We start from the raw sequence: 13,722 nt of genomic DNA on the forward strand, positions 1-13,722 counted from the left end.
CATACAATTCAGTTCTACATATCAGCCACGGATTACCTTGTTCTCCCCCCTCCGGCCCCCCTCCCCTTCCACCCAGCCCACCCCTCATTCCCACCTCCTCCAGGGCAAAACCTCCCCCGAGGACTGAGATCAACCTGGTAGACTCAGTCCAGGCAGGTCCAGTCCCCTCCTCCCAGGCCGAGCCTAGCGACCCTGCATAAGTCCCAGGTTTCAGACAGCCAACTCATGCAATGAGCACAGGACCCGGTACCACTGCCTGGATGCCTCCCAAATAGATCAAGCCAATCAACTGTCTCACCCATTCAGAGGTCCTGATCCAGTTGGGGGCCCCTCAGCCTTTGGTTCATAGTTCATGTGTTTCCATTCGTTTGGCTAATTGTCCCTGTGCTTTATCCAACCTTGGTTTCAACAATTCTCGCTCATATAAACCCTCCTCTTTCTCACTAATTAGACTCCTGGTGCTCCATCAGGGGCCTAGCCGTGGATCTCTGCATCCAGGTCCCTCAGTCATTGGATAGGGTTTCTAGCACGACAGTTAGGGTGTTTGGCCATCCCATCACCAGAGTACGTCAGTTCGGGCTGTCTCTCGACCATTGCCAGCAGTCTATTGTGGGGGTATCTTTGTGGATTTCTTTGGGTCTCTCTAGCACTTTGCTTCTTCCTATTCTCATGTGGTCTTCATTTACCATGGTCTCCTATTCCTTGTTCTCCCTCTCTGTTCTTGATCCAGCTGGGATCTTCCGCTCCCCCAAGCTCTCTTCCCCTCCACCCTCGCCCTTCATTACCCCCACTCATGTCCAGGCTGTTAATGTAGATCTCATCCACTTCTGCATCATTGGGCATCCTGTTTTCCAGGTAGCCTCCCTGGTGATGTGAGTAGCAGTCCAGTCATCCTTGTTCCACATCTAGTATCCTCCTATGAGTGAATACATACCATGTTTGTCTTTCTGAGTCTGGGTTACCTCACTCAGGGTGATTTTTTCTAGATCCATCCATTTGCCTGCAAACCTCATGATGTCATTGTTTTTCTCTGCTGAGTAGTATTCCATTGTGTATATGTACCATTTTATTTATACATTATTCAGTTGAAGGGCATCTAGGTTGTTTCCAGGTTTTGGCTATTACAAACAATGCTGATATGAACATAGCTGAGCAAGTGCCCTTGTGGTATGATTGAGCATTTCTTGGGTGTATGCCCAAGAGTGGTATAGCTGGAACTTGGGGGATATTAAAATTTTTTTGATCATAGTACATGACTGAACTATAACATACTATCAGATTTTGTTATTTATTGTTCTGCTTGTAGTAAAGACATTGATAATGTATCTGCCAATCTATCATTAGGTGTTTTTAAATTTTCAATATATGTGAGACACAAGTAAGAAAAAAGGTGAGTTGGCATATGGGTTGTGTAAGAACAGGAATTTTCACCATTACACAGTTGTTACCTGTTTCCTGTCTGGCTTTGTGACTATGTTGCCTCTCATCTGTGATTTCCAAGCTGTGATACATAAATGCCTTACAACAGCAACAAGAACAACAGTGAGACATCAGGGTTGCTAAGACATTAAAAGAATAAAAAAACATTTATTTTATGTGTAGGAGTCTTTGTATGTATGTATGTGTACTATGTGTGTGGCTTGGTATGTGTAGAGGCCAGAAGAGGCCATCAGATCCCCTGGGATGGTTTTGAGCTGCATGTGGGTGCTGTGCATGGAACCTTGATCCCCTGCAAGAGCAGTAAGTGTTCATAACTGCTGAGCCATCTTTCCAGCCTGATTAAAAGGTTGAGATAGAGACACACACGCGTGCTAGGTTGGCTGCTTTTAACATGGCTTCCCTGACTTTAGAACTAAGATAAGTGAGCCAAATATTCAGAGTTTTCCACTTTAAATATCATTTGCTGTGGAGTCTATGGGGTTCATCGCTCAGGATTTCTTCCTAAAAAATGTTTCCTAGTCTCTGAATGGGCACTTATGCAAACATGTATATTAGTAGATTGTAACTCAGCACCTGGCCATAGATCTGGGTGAGAGGATTCCTATTAAGTAAATAAGACCTTCTCAAAATCAACTCATCTAGCAATATGCCATCATGCCTAATTTCTGAAAATTTCTTTTGTTCTGTCTTTTTTTCTCCTTTTTTGGCACTGGGGATTGAACTCAGGGCCTCTAGCCTGCTAGCCTTGCACTCTGCCACTTTGTTCTATTCCTCAGTCCCTTTTTTACTTTTCATTTTGAGATTGGATCTACGTATGCTGCAAAGGTTGGACTGGAACTTACTCTGTAGTCAGGCAGATCTTGAATTTGTGATCTCCCATCCTTACTCTCCTGGGTTGCCCAGATAACAGGCATGGGCCTCTCTTGAAAAATTCTCTGCAACTTAATTTTTCTCACTAAGCATTTTTTAAACCAAAATTTCAAATAAAACCAGGAACAATATTTTTTTCTGGCCTAGACCTCAGTTTAGTGTAGGCTGGCCTCTAATTACTGGCTATTCTCCGGCCTCAGTCTACCTATTGCTGGGAGAACAAGCTAGTACCCATATTTTGGAAAGCTGCTCAAATGATGCCAAGGACAAGAACCGCGGACTGGGAGTAAACCTGCCAAGAGTCAAGAACTAAAGAGTTCTACCCGGGCGGAGGTGCGCCCAGCTGCTGCTGTTACTCTACTGTGTGGAGTTGTGCCCAGTGGTTCATTTCCTTAACTGAGGGAAAAGTCCTGTCTGTTAGTTAGTCTAGGACCCCACCTAGCTGATTGAATGGGAAGTTCCATCGTCTGCGTCTCCAGCTATGCACCAATCAAACATCAGGACCTGCGGTTCTCTGTTCGGTAGTCCCGCCCCCGGGTAGCGTAGCCCCGCCCTTCCGACAGTGAGGCCCAACCCCCTCCCTGTGCTCTTGTGGCGTAGGCTCTGAGGTGGGGAGCAAGATTCGATTCTGCGCGGTTCCTGGCGTTTAGATTCAGGCTCGCACTCACGCTCTTCTGTTTCCTGTTTTCCTCCACCCAGGAGTTCGAGTGTCTTGGTTGTCTACCCGTGGCTAAACTGTGGAGTGCCATGAAGCGGGCAGTGATGCGGTAGGTGGCAGGGCGTGGAAGGGCTTGGAGGGCGCTGTCCTGGGGGTGCCCACGCCTTCCTTTGCAGCGCGGAGCGGGGCGGAAGAAGCAGTGGGAGGGACAGAGGCAGTGGATGTTTGTCTTTGCAGGAAAAGGCACCCGCAACCTAGACTCGGGCCCACCGGTCTATCCTGAAAGAATGCCACCCTACTTTAGCGACATCTGGCACTTTTAAGAGGGAAAACTCAGGGTGTTCCCTTGAAATTCCTATCCCTTTGCTCACCAGGGGTGTGGCTGGAACCTTGGGGTATCCCGTTTTCCGAAAGCTAGTATTTTCCGTTCCTCTTTGCCTTGCCAGCCCTTTTCTTTTAGAAAAACATTTTGGAGGTTACGTGCTTGACACACTTGGAATCTGACTTAAGTATATTATCACATGTGCCAAGATTGTAGAGTGCCGTTTGGTTCTCATAAGCTGATTCATCTATTTTTAATTATTTTAGATTTATTTTTATTATTTTATGTGTATGAGTGTTTTTCTTGAATGTATGTCTGTGCACCACATTCCTGCATGGTGCCTGAAGAAGTGGTGAGCCTCTGTGTGGGTGCTGGGAATCAAACTCTGGTTCTTTTGCAACAAGTGCTCTTAACCACTGAGCCAACTCTCCAGCCCCTTGTTACTTTATTTTTCAGACAGGCTGGCCTAAAATTTGATATGCACATCAACCAGACTGGCCTCGAACTCAAAGAGATCCACCTGCCTATGGCTCTCCAGTGCTTGGGTTAAGGACATGTGCCACACTTCCAGCTCTCATCTGTGTATTTATCCATCGGTTTGAGAGAAACAGCCCAAGTAATACAGGCTGGCCTCGGACCCAGGACACTCCTTCAGCTTTCAACTTTTTTAGTGCTGAGATTTACAGATGTTTGTTATCATGCCCAGTTTAGAACATGGCTTTGGTAAGCGACAAGGCCCTTGTAATGAAAGTGCTCCACAGGAAAACAGGGGCAACTAGAATGCCTTTTGGTAGATGTGCTCTTTCCAGCTGGCACAGTTAAGGACCAAGGTCTTTAGACTGAAGGGCATATCTGGCTGTCCCTAACCCACAGCATGCAATTTTTTTCTGCTTGCTTGGTTTCCAAGAGCACAACACTTGCTCTGGGTTCAGAAGTCATCCTGCTGTGGTTGGGCTTGACCTTGAGTGTAAACGCCAGGGTTCTTGATCTGCCTTTACTGTTCCTAGGAACCTTGCTATCAGGTGAGCCAGGTGGGTTATCTCCCCACCCACCAGCACCTAAGCTTTGTCAAACTATTTGAAGACAGGTTGATAGTCATTACAAGGGCATGGTTACCTTTAGACACAATGTGAAAGGCTTCTATAAGTTGTGTGGCCTTGCCCATGTGCCTTCTTCCATAAGATCTTTTAAAAAGTGTCGTAAAATTGTATTTTTCATGTGTATGAGTGTTTTGCTTGCTACTATGCATGTGTTCCATAAGCATGCCTGATGCCAGTGGAGACCATAGAGGGCATCCCATCCCCTGGAACTGGAGTTGGCGATGGTTGTCAGCCACCGTGTGAGTGCTTGTAACCAAACCTAGGTCTCCTGCAAGAGCAAGAAGTACTCTTCGCTGGGCTAGAGACTTAGCTGAGGGTAGTGGCTGCTCTTCCAGGGGACCCAGGTTCATGGACTCCAGTTGTAGGAGATCTGACCCCCTCATTTGGCCTCTTCAGGCACTGCATAAATGTAGTGCACAGGCAAACAGGGAGGCAGATTACCCATGCACATAATTGTAATTATTGAGCTGTCCCTATAGCCCCAACGACACCTTTCTTGAGCTCTTCTCCCCAGTTTAGAAGTGCTTCCTTGCACTCTTCACCTTTTGTGCCTTTCTTGTTAGTCCTATTGAAGCGTAACTTCCGTCAGGGTCTAGTCGAGAAGCCATCCTTACAGTAGTACAGACTGTCTGAGGTGATCAGGTTATTTGGTGTTTGCTTGTGCAGCTTTTTGCCAGATGCACATGAGTCACCTCGCTTGATTTGGTCTGCATATTGAGGAATTTTCTCAGAGGAGTGGGCATATGAATAACCTTGCCTGTGCTATTGTAGCTGAGGTGCTGGGGAGCAGCCAGCCCAGGCCTTCATTCATTCTAAGCAAGTCTTCTACCACTGAGCTAGCACCCCTAGGCTTGCACTACCTGATAATACACTGACAGTTTTTTTTCCCATTTTCTCTATAGTTGGAACCTAAGATGGGGCCAGTCCATGTCTTTTCATAACTCCAGGTGACTCTGTAGCTCCCTAGGCAAGCCATGGAGAGACTGAAATTCTCAGCCTTCTTTCATTAGAAAGCTTCAATCCTGGGGTTCTGTGGCCTGAATAGACTAAAAGTCCCATGACAGTTTCCTCTGAAAGCCCAGGGATTATGTTGTGTGGCTCTTGTGGGCTTATCGGAAATAAGGAAGCTAGGGAATCTTGAGGGATGGAGAGACTAGGTATTGATTAAGCAATTCTCCTGCCTCTTCTGCTTCACTGCTTCATCACCTACCAATGGGGCTAGGGTCTGAGCACAGTGCTGTTAGGAGATTTGTGTCATTGTACCCCATCACAGAGTATGCTTATACAAACCCAGATGAGACAGCCTAGACCAAATGTTATAATTTACAACTCCCGGGCTAGAAACCTACAGCACAGTACTGTATTGAATGGTGTGGGCAGTTGGAACACAGGGGTGAGTTAGTTCTATGTCTAAAACAAAAAAGATAGAGTATTAATATGGTGTAGAAAATTTTTAAAAAAGGGTGTACTCCTTTACCATTAATGGAGCTCACAGGACTAGAAGTTGGTCTAGGTGAAATCAGCTCAAAACACAAATATATGGTACAGCTGTTAAAAAGCTATTCTTTTTCATATTATTGTCCTATAAGCCTTTTTTTCAAGTTTTAACATATACAGTTCAGGGATTAGAGAGATAGCTAGCTGGTTAGAAGCACTTGCTGCTCTCCCAGAGGACCTGAGTTCGAATCCCAGCAACCATGTCAGACAGCTCATAACCACCTGTAACTATAGCTCAGAAGAGTCATTGCCTTGCGCAGGACCCCATAGGCACCCACATACACCAACACACATGTCCACATACCCACATATAGACACACACCTCTACCTCTTGAATATTGTGGCATGTGCTACCACCCTTGATTTTATGTATGCTGGAAACTGAACTGATTTTATGGGTTGAGGTATATGCACATGTATGTTTACAAGTGTGTATGTTTGCATGCAGAAACAAGAGGAAGCCATTAGATATCCTGCTCTATCACTGGCCTTATTCCCATGAGACAGGAGCTCTCACTGAGACTAGAATTTATCATTTAGGCTAGACTGGCTGGCCAGCTTGTACAGCAAGAATTCCTACCCACTGAGTTATCTCCCCAGGCTCTTCAGTGTTTTTTATTTAAAAATTATTATTTTGTGTATGTGTGTATACCGGCATGATGTACGTGTGTGTGTGTGTGTGTGTGTGTGTGTGTGTGTGTGTGTGTGTGTGTGTTTGTACATAATGATGTGCATGTGGAGGTCAAAGGACAGCTTTGTGGAGTCATTTCTTTCCTTTTACCTTTCTGGGGGTCCTGGGGGATTGAACTCAGGTTGCCAGGATTGTGACTTTATCACCCTCCATCCCCTGTATGTTCTTTAAAACTAGTTATGTTCTGTTGCAGAATCCTGGTTTATGAGATGGCAGGATACAGGCATACATAACTTACTTCCATGAGTAATAGATTTGAACTTATATAAAAATGTATACAATGCTGAAAAATAGAAAATCTAAATCACATTGTGAGAAAATTCAAATTTGAAGGTTAAGATCAAGACAACTAGAATATTAATCAGTGTAGAAAAGTACAGAAAAAGGAAAGGTTACTGTGTAAAAAAAATGCCAAGTGACTGGCAGCCATATTGATAAACAGTGTAGAAGGCATAAAGGCTAAAGTCCTCCAGCAAGCTTTTCTGTGTCAGTGGGCCAGCAGGGACTGTGTCACAGCTAAATAAGTTGACAGGAGGCTAAGGAGTTAAAATTTCCAGCGCTCAAGTATGCATAATTTATGTTCTTTTGCAGCTGAATTAATTGGCTTGGTGAAAGGTCAAAGATTTAATCTAGCAGCACATAATTGTCAAAACTACATGCAGGTAGATTCTTACAAAATATTTTTACTGAGTGACTTTCACTGAATGCTGTAACTCAGTAGCTTGCTTGAAGAAAAGGTAAAAATGTAATTTTTTGGTTAGTCATTGTACTCACATTATGTAGTAAGAATTTGCTAGTAACTTGAGCTAGGGGACTTGACAGTGTTTAGAATTCTTGATCCCTTCAGTAACTTTTCAGCTTTCACAGATCAGTTTGTTAATTTCTGGTATGTGTGAGTGTGCGTGTGTGCACGAGAGAGAGAGAGAGAGAGAGAGAGAGAGAGAGAGAGAGAGAGAGAGAGAGAGAGAGAGAGAGAGATAGAGATAGAGATAGAGATAGAGATATCACTATTTAGCCCTCGCTGTCTGGAACTCACTGTGTAGACCAGGCTTGCCTTGAACTCACAGGAATCTGCCACCCTACAAAGCTAGTGTATTTTATTACTGATATGGTAGTGTATGGTTGTCAGCACTTAAACAACAGTAAGCTAACATCAACTTACCCAGTTTTTTTTTTTAGAGAATTGACAAGGTTCCTTTGCATATATAGTTTTTAGTTTCATTCATTAGGATCCTAGGAAATTTCTAGACAAATCTACTAAGTTCTTTGAGTGCAAAGGGTTGATTCAAAGTCTAAAGATGATTAGTTTGTAATTGAGTTTATCTTCCTTATTGAGGAGGAAATATGGTGTGATAATAAAGAACAAAGCATGTACTAAAGCTGTTGTGTAGTTAGATACTCTGGAGGAAGTGATGTTTTGCAGATTCCCAGAGAAGCAGCTCTGGAAACTATTTTAAATATGCTTTCTCTTGTTTTCCAGGCTTTGTACCTTGAACAGGGGGCTTCTTACTCATGGCAGAGGACTGACTCAAAGATCCCAGTACACCACAAACCATGGACCCTTACACATCCGTGAAGGCAAGCAGGATTGTTTTTACCTTTTGTGCCTACATGAAGAAAAAGCCCATTTCCCTTGGGAGGTGCACAGAATGATAGCAGCAGTAATGAACTGTACATGTTAAAGATCTACTTTTACTTAATTACACACATATGTGTAGGGGTTGGGGGTGGGTATGCACACATGAATGCATGTACATGCGGAGGTGTCAGTTTTTTTTTCTTTGGAGTTCCAGGTGGTTCTGAGCCGCCTGATATAGGTGCTGGGAGCTGAGTTCAGGTCTTCCACAAGAGCAGTACATGCTCTTAACCACTGCGTCATCTCTCTATCCCTGAGACATACATGTTAAGTGTTGATGTTTCATAAACATCACATTTATAAAAGAATTAAGATAGCTGCATAATAGCTTGAGGTAAAAATCTGAGAGAGAATTTAAGGTGTTCCTAGGAGCCTTGGGGACTGAGCAGTTTCTTCTTTGCACTTCCTGTGTAGAGCTATGGAAGACTGGAACAGAGATATAGTCACGAGGAAGAAATGAGCCTGCCATTTGTATTAACCTAAACACTTATCTGTAGTTTTGTTAGAGGGACCCTGTTAATGTATGCTTAATTGCACTTAGTTTCATTTACGAATATCATTTGCAGACTATGGTATGTCTTAGAAATTAGAAATACTCGTAAAAATTAAAATTGTCACCTCTTTAAAAGGTCTAAATGAGAGAGGGGGAGGGGACAGTATGAATGTATGTAAAATTAAAATTTCTTGGTTCTCAGCACTGACCCATCTTTACACTGACTAAACTAGTGAGAACTGTTTTATGTCAGTGAGCATCAGTAGTCTGTGTTCTGTGTGGGCTATTTTCTATACATTCTTCTATTCAGGAGGAAATTCAGTAATTTACTAATGGTTATGTTTTGCAGTTCTTTATAATTTAACCATAATTAGTGTGTGCACCAAGTATGTGGCATATACACAAAGGTCTGATTCAAAATCCACCGCTTTCATGAGACTGCATGTTATTCTTGCCGTAATTTGGTTTTGATTGTTTAGTTATTGAAGGACCAAGTATAGCTACATTTAATTTCCCATAACTGGAATGTGTAATTTGAAATGCTAGAAAAAACACATTATTTGAAATACTGTATGTTTATTTTCTAATTTCAAATTATGCTGATTATCTAATTATTTTCCCCTTTCCATATATAGCATGTCCATCTATCCATGTGAATCATGGTATGTGGTAATTGGTATCAATTTTTTCCCTTCAGCGCTTATAATTTAACTTAATTCACTCTTGCATAGTGGGCATTAATTAAAATTAAATCACACTCTTTGCTTTACCTTGATTTAAGTCTTCGCTTTATTTTTCTGGCTTAAACTGCTCTAATTAGAAAGTGTAGCCGGGCGGGTGGTGCACACCTTTAATCCCACATAGGAGGTGCAGCCAGGCGGATCTCTGTGAGTTTGAGGCCAGGCTGGTGTACAGAGTGAGATCCAGGACAGGCACCAAAACTACATGGAGAAACCTTGTCTCAAAACAACAACAACAAAAGAATAGTGTAAATATGTGAGAAATCAATTGCAATAAAGCTCAGTTTTGGATATTAGTCTTAGTTGCTGAACTAAGTAATTTGGTCTAATACTGCCTATAAGATGATGGGTGGAGATCCTGTGTATAAATATCTTTGTTAGCAGACTGGGAAGATAGCACAATTTGTAAAGTACTTGCCATGGGGGCATTAGAACATGAGGCTGATCCCTAGTACCCATGTAAAAAAGCCAGATGTGTTGGCATACACTTGTAATCCGAGCACTGTGGATGCGGAATCATAGGGATGGATACTCAGGGCTCACTGGCTGGTTAACCTAGCCCACTTAGCAAGCTGCAGGCCAGTAAGAAACCCTGTCTCAATAAACAAACAAACAAACAAAGTGAATCACACCTGACTAATGATACCTCTGTCCTGTATATGTGTGCATACATGTGCAGAAAAGTTCTATCCTAAAGGAACTCAGATCTTGCTTTGATAAAGCCCTCTTGGGTGAAAAATTGAAAATTTTATGATTTATTTAAATAAACCTCAGTAATTGGCAAATAGTATGTTTATTTGCACAAAGGCGACAGTATAGTTTCTCCCATTTTTCAAAGAGCAGAGGCCTGCTCCCTCCCCTGAGCTGTTGTAGCATTGAATGGGAATTTGTGAATCTTGATACCTTTTGAGTGCATGAGCAGCTTTACTTAGTTTCTGAGCATCTTGCGTTAACCAATTTTTCCTGTTTCTTTGTTTCTTGGAGTAATGTCTTTATTTTTGTTTCAGTTCGGGATAAGTTGCGGGAGATAGTAGGAGTATCCACAAACTGGAGGTATGCACTTTGGTATTTCATCCCCAAGGGGTCATGCTAAGTGATGTGTAGGCTCAGTTGCTAATCCCCTTTTATGGATGGGGAGCTCTGTGTGGAGATGGGGCTTTCCTGTTGGGGGGGAAAAAGCAACATTTTAATGTATTAATCAATTGATGCATCATCACCATGCAAAATGGGATTTATGTATTTGTGCATTTTCAAAACCTGTTTAGGTGTTTTCACTGATTCTTAGAAGAAAACTTGTGAGGGCTTATGGCATATTTTTCTTTTCCATTTTTTTTTACACACAGTAAAACTGAAACTTACAGTCAAGACTTGGGACTTGATCTCAAGTCTTCTGGTTTTACTGTTTCATGTAACTTGACTGCTTTATTCAAAGGTATATGACCTGGGAGAGTCCTGTGGTTTGGGCGATGGGTAGGGTGGATCTTGGCCCAAGCCTAGGGCTCCCTTGCTGAGAAGGCAGGGAAGGCCAGACTAGGGTAGTGTACTGTCTGTGGCACCCAGGCTCATTCTCGGAGGTTGGGAAAAGGCTTGGATGAATATAAGTCAGGGGTACTCACCAGGCTAGTCCCCAGGAGGGGCTTGCAGGTAAGATGCTTCCTGGTGGAAGTCTAGAGTTTGGCTGAGGTGCAGGATTGAGTGGCCAGACTAGGCTAGGGCATTGCCTGTGAGACCCAGAGTAGACCCAGGAGGTTACAGAAAAACAAACACCAGGTTGTTGGGTGTACTCATAGACTCGTGGGGGCAAAGGGACCTATGTGTGTATTCAGGTAGTACGGGTCCTGGTAGAAGTCTAGAGATTACTTGGGGTGCAAGATGAGGTAGCCAGACTAGGATTAAAATTTTCAAAACAAAGATTCAACAAAAGTTTTAAAGTATTGAACTCAGGACTTTGCATATCTAGGCAAGTGTTCTACCACCAAGCTATGGTGCTAGTGTGACTCAACCTTCTTAAAGATTTATTTATTTTTATGTGTATGGGTGTTTTACCAGCATTTATGTATGTGTACTGTGTGTGTAGTGCATGAGGAGGCCAGAAGATAGCATCAGGTCCTCTGGAACTGGAGTTACAGGTGGTTGTGAGCCACCATATGGATACTGGGAATTTAATCTGAGTCCTCACACAAGCAGCCAGTGCTCTTAAGCTCTGAGCTGTATCTCCAACTCCTGAATAAACTTTTTTTGATCAGTTGAATATGTGGTCCATTTAGGTAGATCTATATCACTAAGTATGTGTTTCTTATGTGTATGCCTAGTGCCCAGCTATTTCAGTTGGTAGATTATGAAACTTATACCTGCAAGCCTAACAAATGTCATCAGAAATGTTCAGTTTCACCAAGTACTTCATGGGAAGGGAATGAAGGATTGAAGATGAGACAGACATTGATCCCTACCTTCCATTTATTATGTCTGACTGACCTGTTTGAGGGAGCAGGTACTGGAATTGTGGGCCATTGTTCTTATTTTAGGACGCCTCACCTTTTCTTCTCAGAGACCATGTGAAAGCAATGGAGGAAAGGAAGTTACTTCATAACTTTTTGGCTAAATCACAGAAAGACCTACCACCGAGGAAGATGAAGGACAGTTACATTGAAGTTCTCCTACCTTTGGGTAGTGACCCTGAACTACGAGATAAATATTTGACTGTTCAAAACACAGTGAGGTAACAATGTATTATTATTTTCATGATTATCATTTGTTATCATTTTTTTCCTTTTAAAATAATTATTGTGAGCTATAATTCATAAATCTTACAGTCCATCTATTTAAAGTGTATGACTGTATAGTTTCCAGCACAGTGAAAGACTTGTATATCACTACACTCACTTTTAAAGCCCTTTCTTTGTCCCAAAGCACATTATGAAATTTTAAAGGGAAGTCATTGTGATTTTCATTGAATTCACATTTTGCTTTATTTCACAGATTCGGCAGGATTCTTGAGGACCTTGACAGCTTAGGAGGTACTGGTATTTGTATTCCTAATAACAGGTACAAGTAGACAGTGAATCCCTGATAGAAAGGGCCATTTTATTCTATATACTGCACAGATGAGGATATTCTAAAAGGGCAATAAGATTTTTTATTGTCATACTGTTTTTCTTATGAATATGGATTTCTGTTTAACAGTTACTATCCAAATAAGCCTTCTTTATGATTTTTAGTTTTAAATTTTAGTTTGGATGCTGGAGATTGACCCCAGGGCATGCTAAGCACACACACTAGATGTAGTTTTATCTGCAATGTCAGGGAACACTATCTAGGTGTGACACGGCCATTGCCCTCTTGAACTTTCAGCAGGTTATTCCCTGTACAAGACTTATATAAGACTAGTCCCTTTGACATTCCATCATAGAGGGGTAAATGACCTGGGAGGCCCCACCTCTCCTGGAAGCTCTATGTGCAGTTAACTGTTGTTCTGAGGCCCCCACCACTCCCTGAGGGTCTATAGACAGTTAGTGGTTGCTGGGGAAAAAAAGAGACATTTTCTTCATTGGTGTAGTCACTGGTAAATTCTGCTGTGTTCACATAAATAACCTCTCACTTATGCTCATGTAAACACCCCAATTAAACTCAATGGGTCACTAAATTTTTTAAAGTGTTTTTTTTTTGGGGGGTGGGGTGGGGTTCGAGACAGGGTTTCTCTGTGTAACAGCCCTGGCTGACATGGAACTTGCTTGGTAGACCAGGCTGGCCTCGAATTCACAGAGATCCACCTGTATCTGCCTCCCAAGTGCTGGGATTAAAGGCATGTGCCACCGCCCAGCTTTTAAAAGAGTTTTAAAGATGAGTTATAGATACCATATAAAGAATTATTTTCCCTGAATCATGTGTGAGAAATTAAATTGCAGACCACAGTATATTTTAGTGTATATTTCCTATAAAGTAGGACATCTCTTACATAACCATAAGACTACCATCAAGATCAGAAATTTAACACTGTTTGATCCTCAAGGCCTAGTCAGTATTCCCTAGTGGTTGTTTATTAAAGAAAGGTGCACTTTGCATGCATGGGTTGCATTTGGTAGTTGTGTCAGAAGTAGATACCCAGTCTTTCCTTGGTTTTTGTAAGCTTAACACTTTTGAAGCTTGTGAGTTGCTTTTCTTAGCCATTATTATAGACAAGCCCTCTCTTTGGGCTTGTCTGATGCTTTCTCGTGATTAGCGTCAGGATCTGTATCTTTAGCAGGAACACCATGGAAGGGATGCTTTGTTCTTACT

At 42.4% G+C, this 13,722-nt stretch overlaps 1 protein-coding gene across 4 annotated transcripts in view; it reads left to right on the forward strand.

Moving 5' to 3' along the window:
* Acot9 (acyl-CoA thioesterase 9) overlaps window positions 1-13,722 on the forward strand; it is a 78,896-nt gene that overhangs the window by 34,279 nt on the left and 30,895 nt on the right. The window contains exons 1-7 of one of the 4 annotated variants that reach the window (XM_006973257.4): window positions 2,858-2,918; window positions 3,010-3,077; window positions 8,059-8,156; window positions 9,343-9,369; window positions 10,455-10,500; window positions 11,996-12,166; window positions 12,427-12,464. In XM_006973257.4, coding sequence (XP_006973319.1) covers window positions 3,058-3,077; window positions 8,059-8,156; window positions 9,343-9,369; window positions 10,455-10,500; window positions 11,996-12,166; window positions 12,427-12,464 — 400 coding nt within the window. In that variant the 5' untranslated portion in view covers window positions 2,858-2,918; window positions 3,010-3,057. The other 3 variants (XM_042268781.2, XM_015992169.2, XM_015992170.2) reach the window with 3 other exon arrangements.

Source organism: Peromyscus maniculatus, chromosome X (genome assembly GCF_049852395.1).
Source record: "Peromyscus maniculatus bairdii isolate BWxNUB_F1_BW_parent chromosome X, HU_Pman_BW_mat_3.1, whole genome shotgun sequence".
In the NCBI taxonomy this organism is placed as follows: Eukaryota; Metazoa; Chordata; class Mammalia; order Rodentia; family Cricetidae; genus Peromyscus; species Peromyscus maniculatus.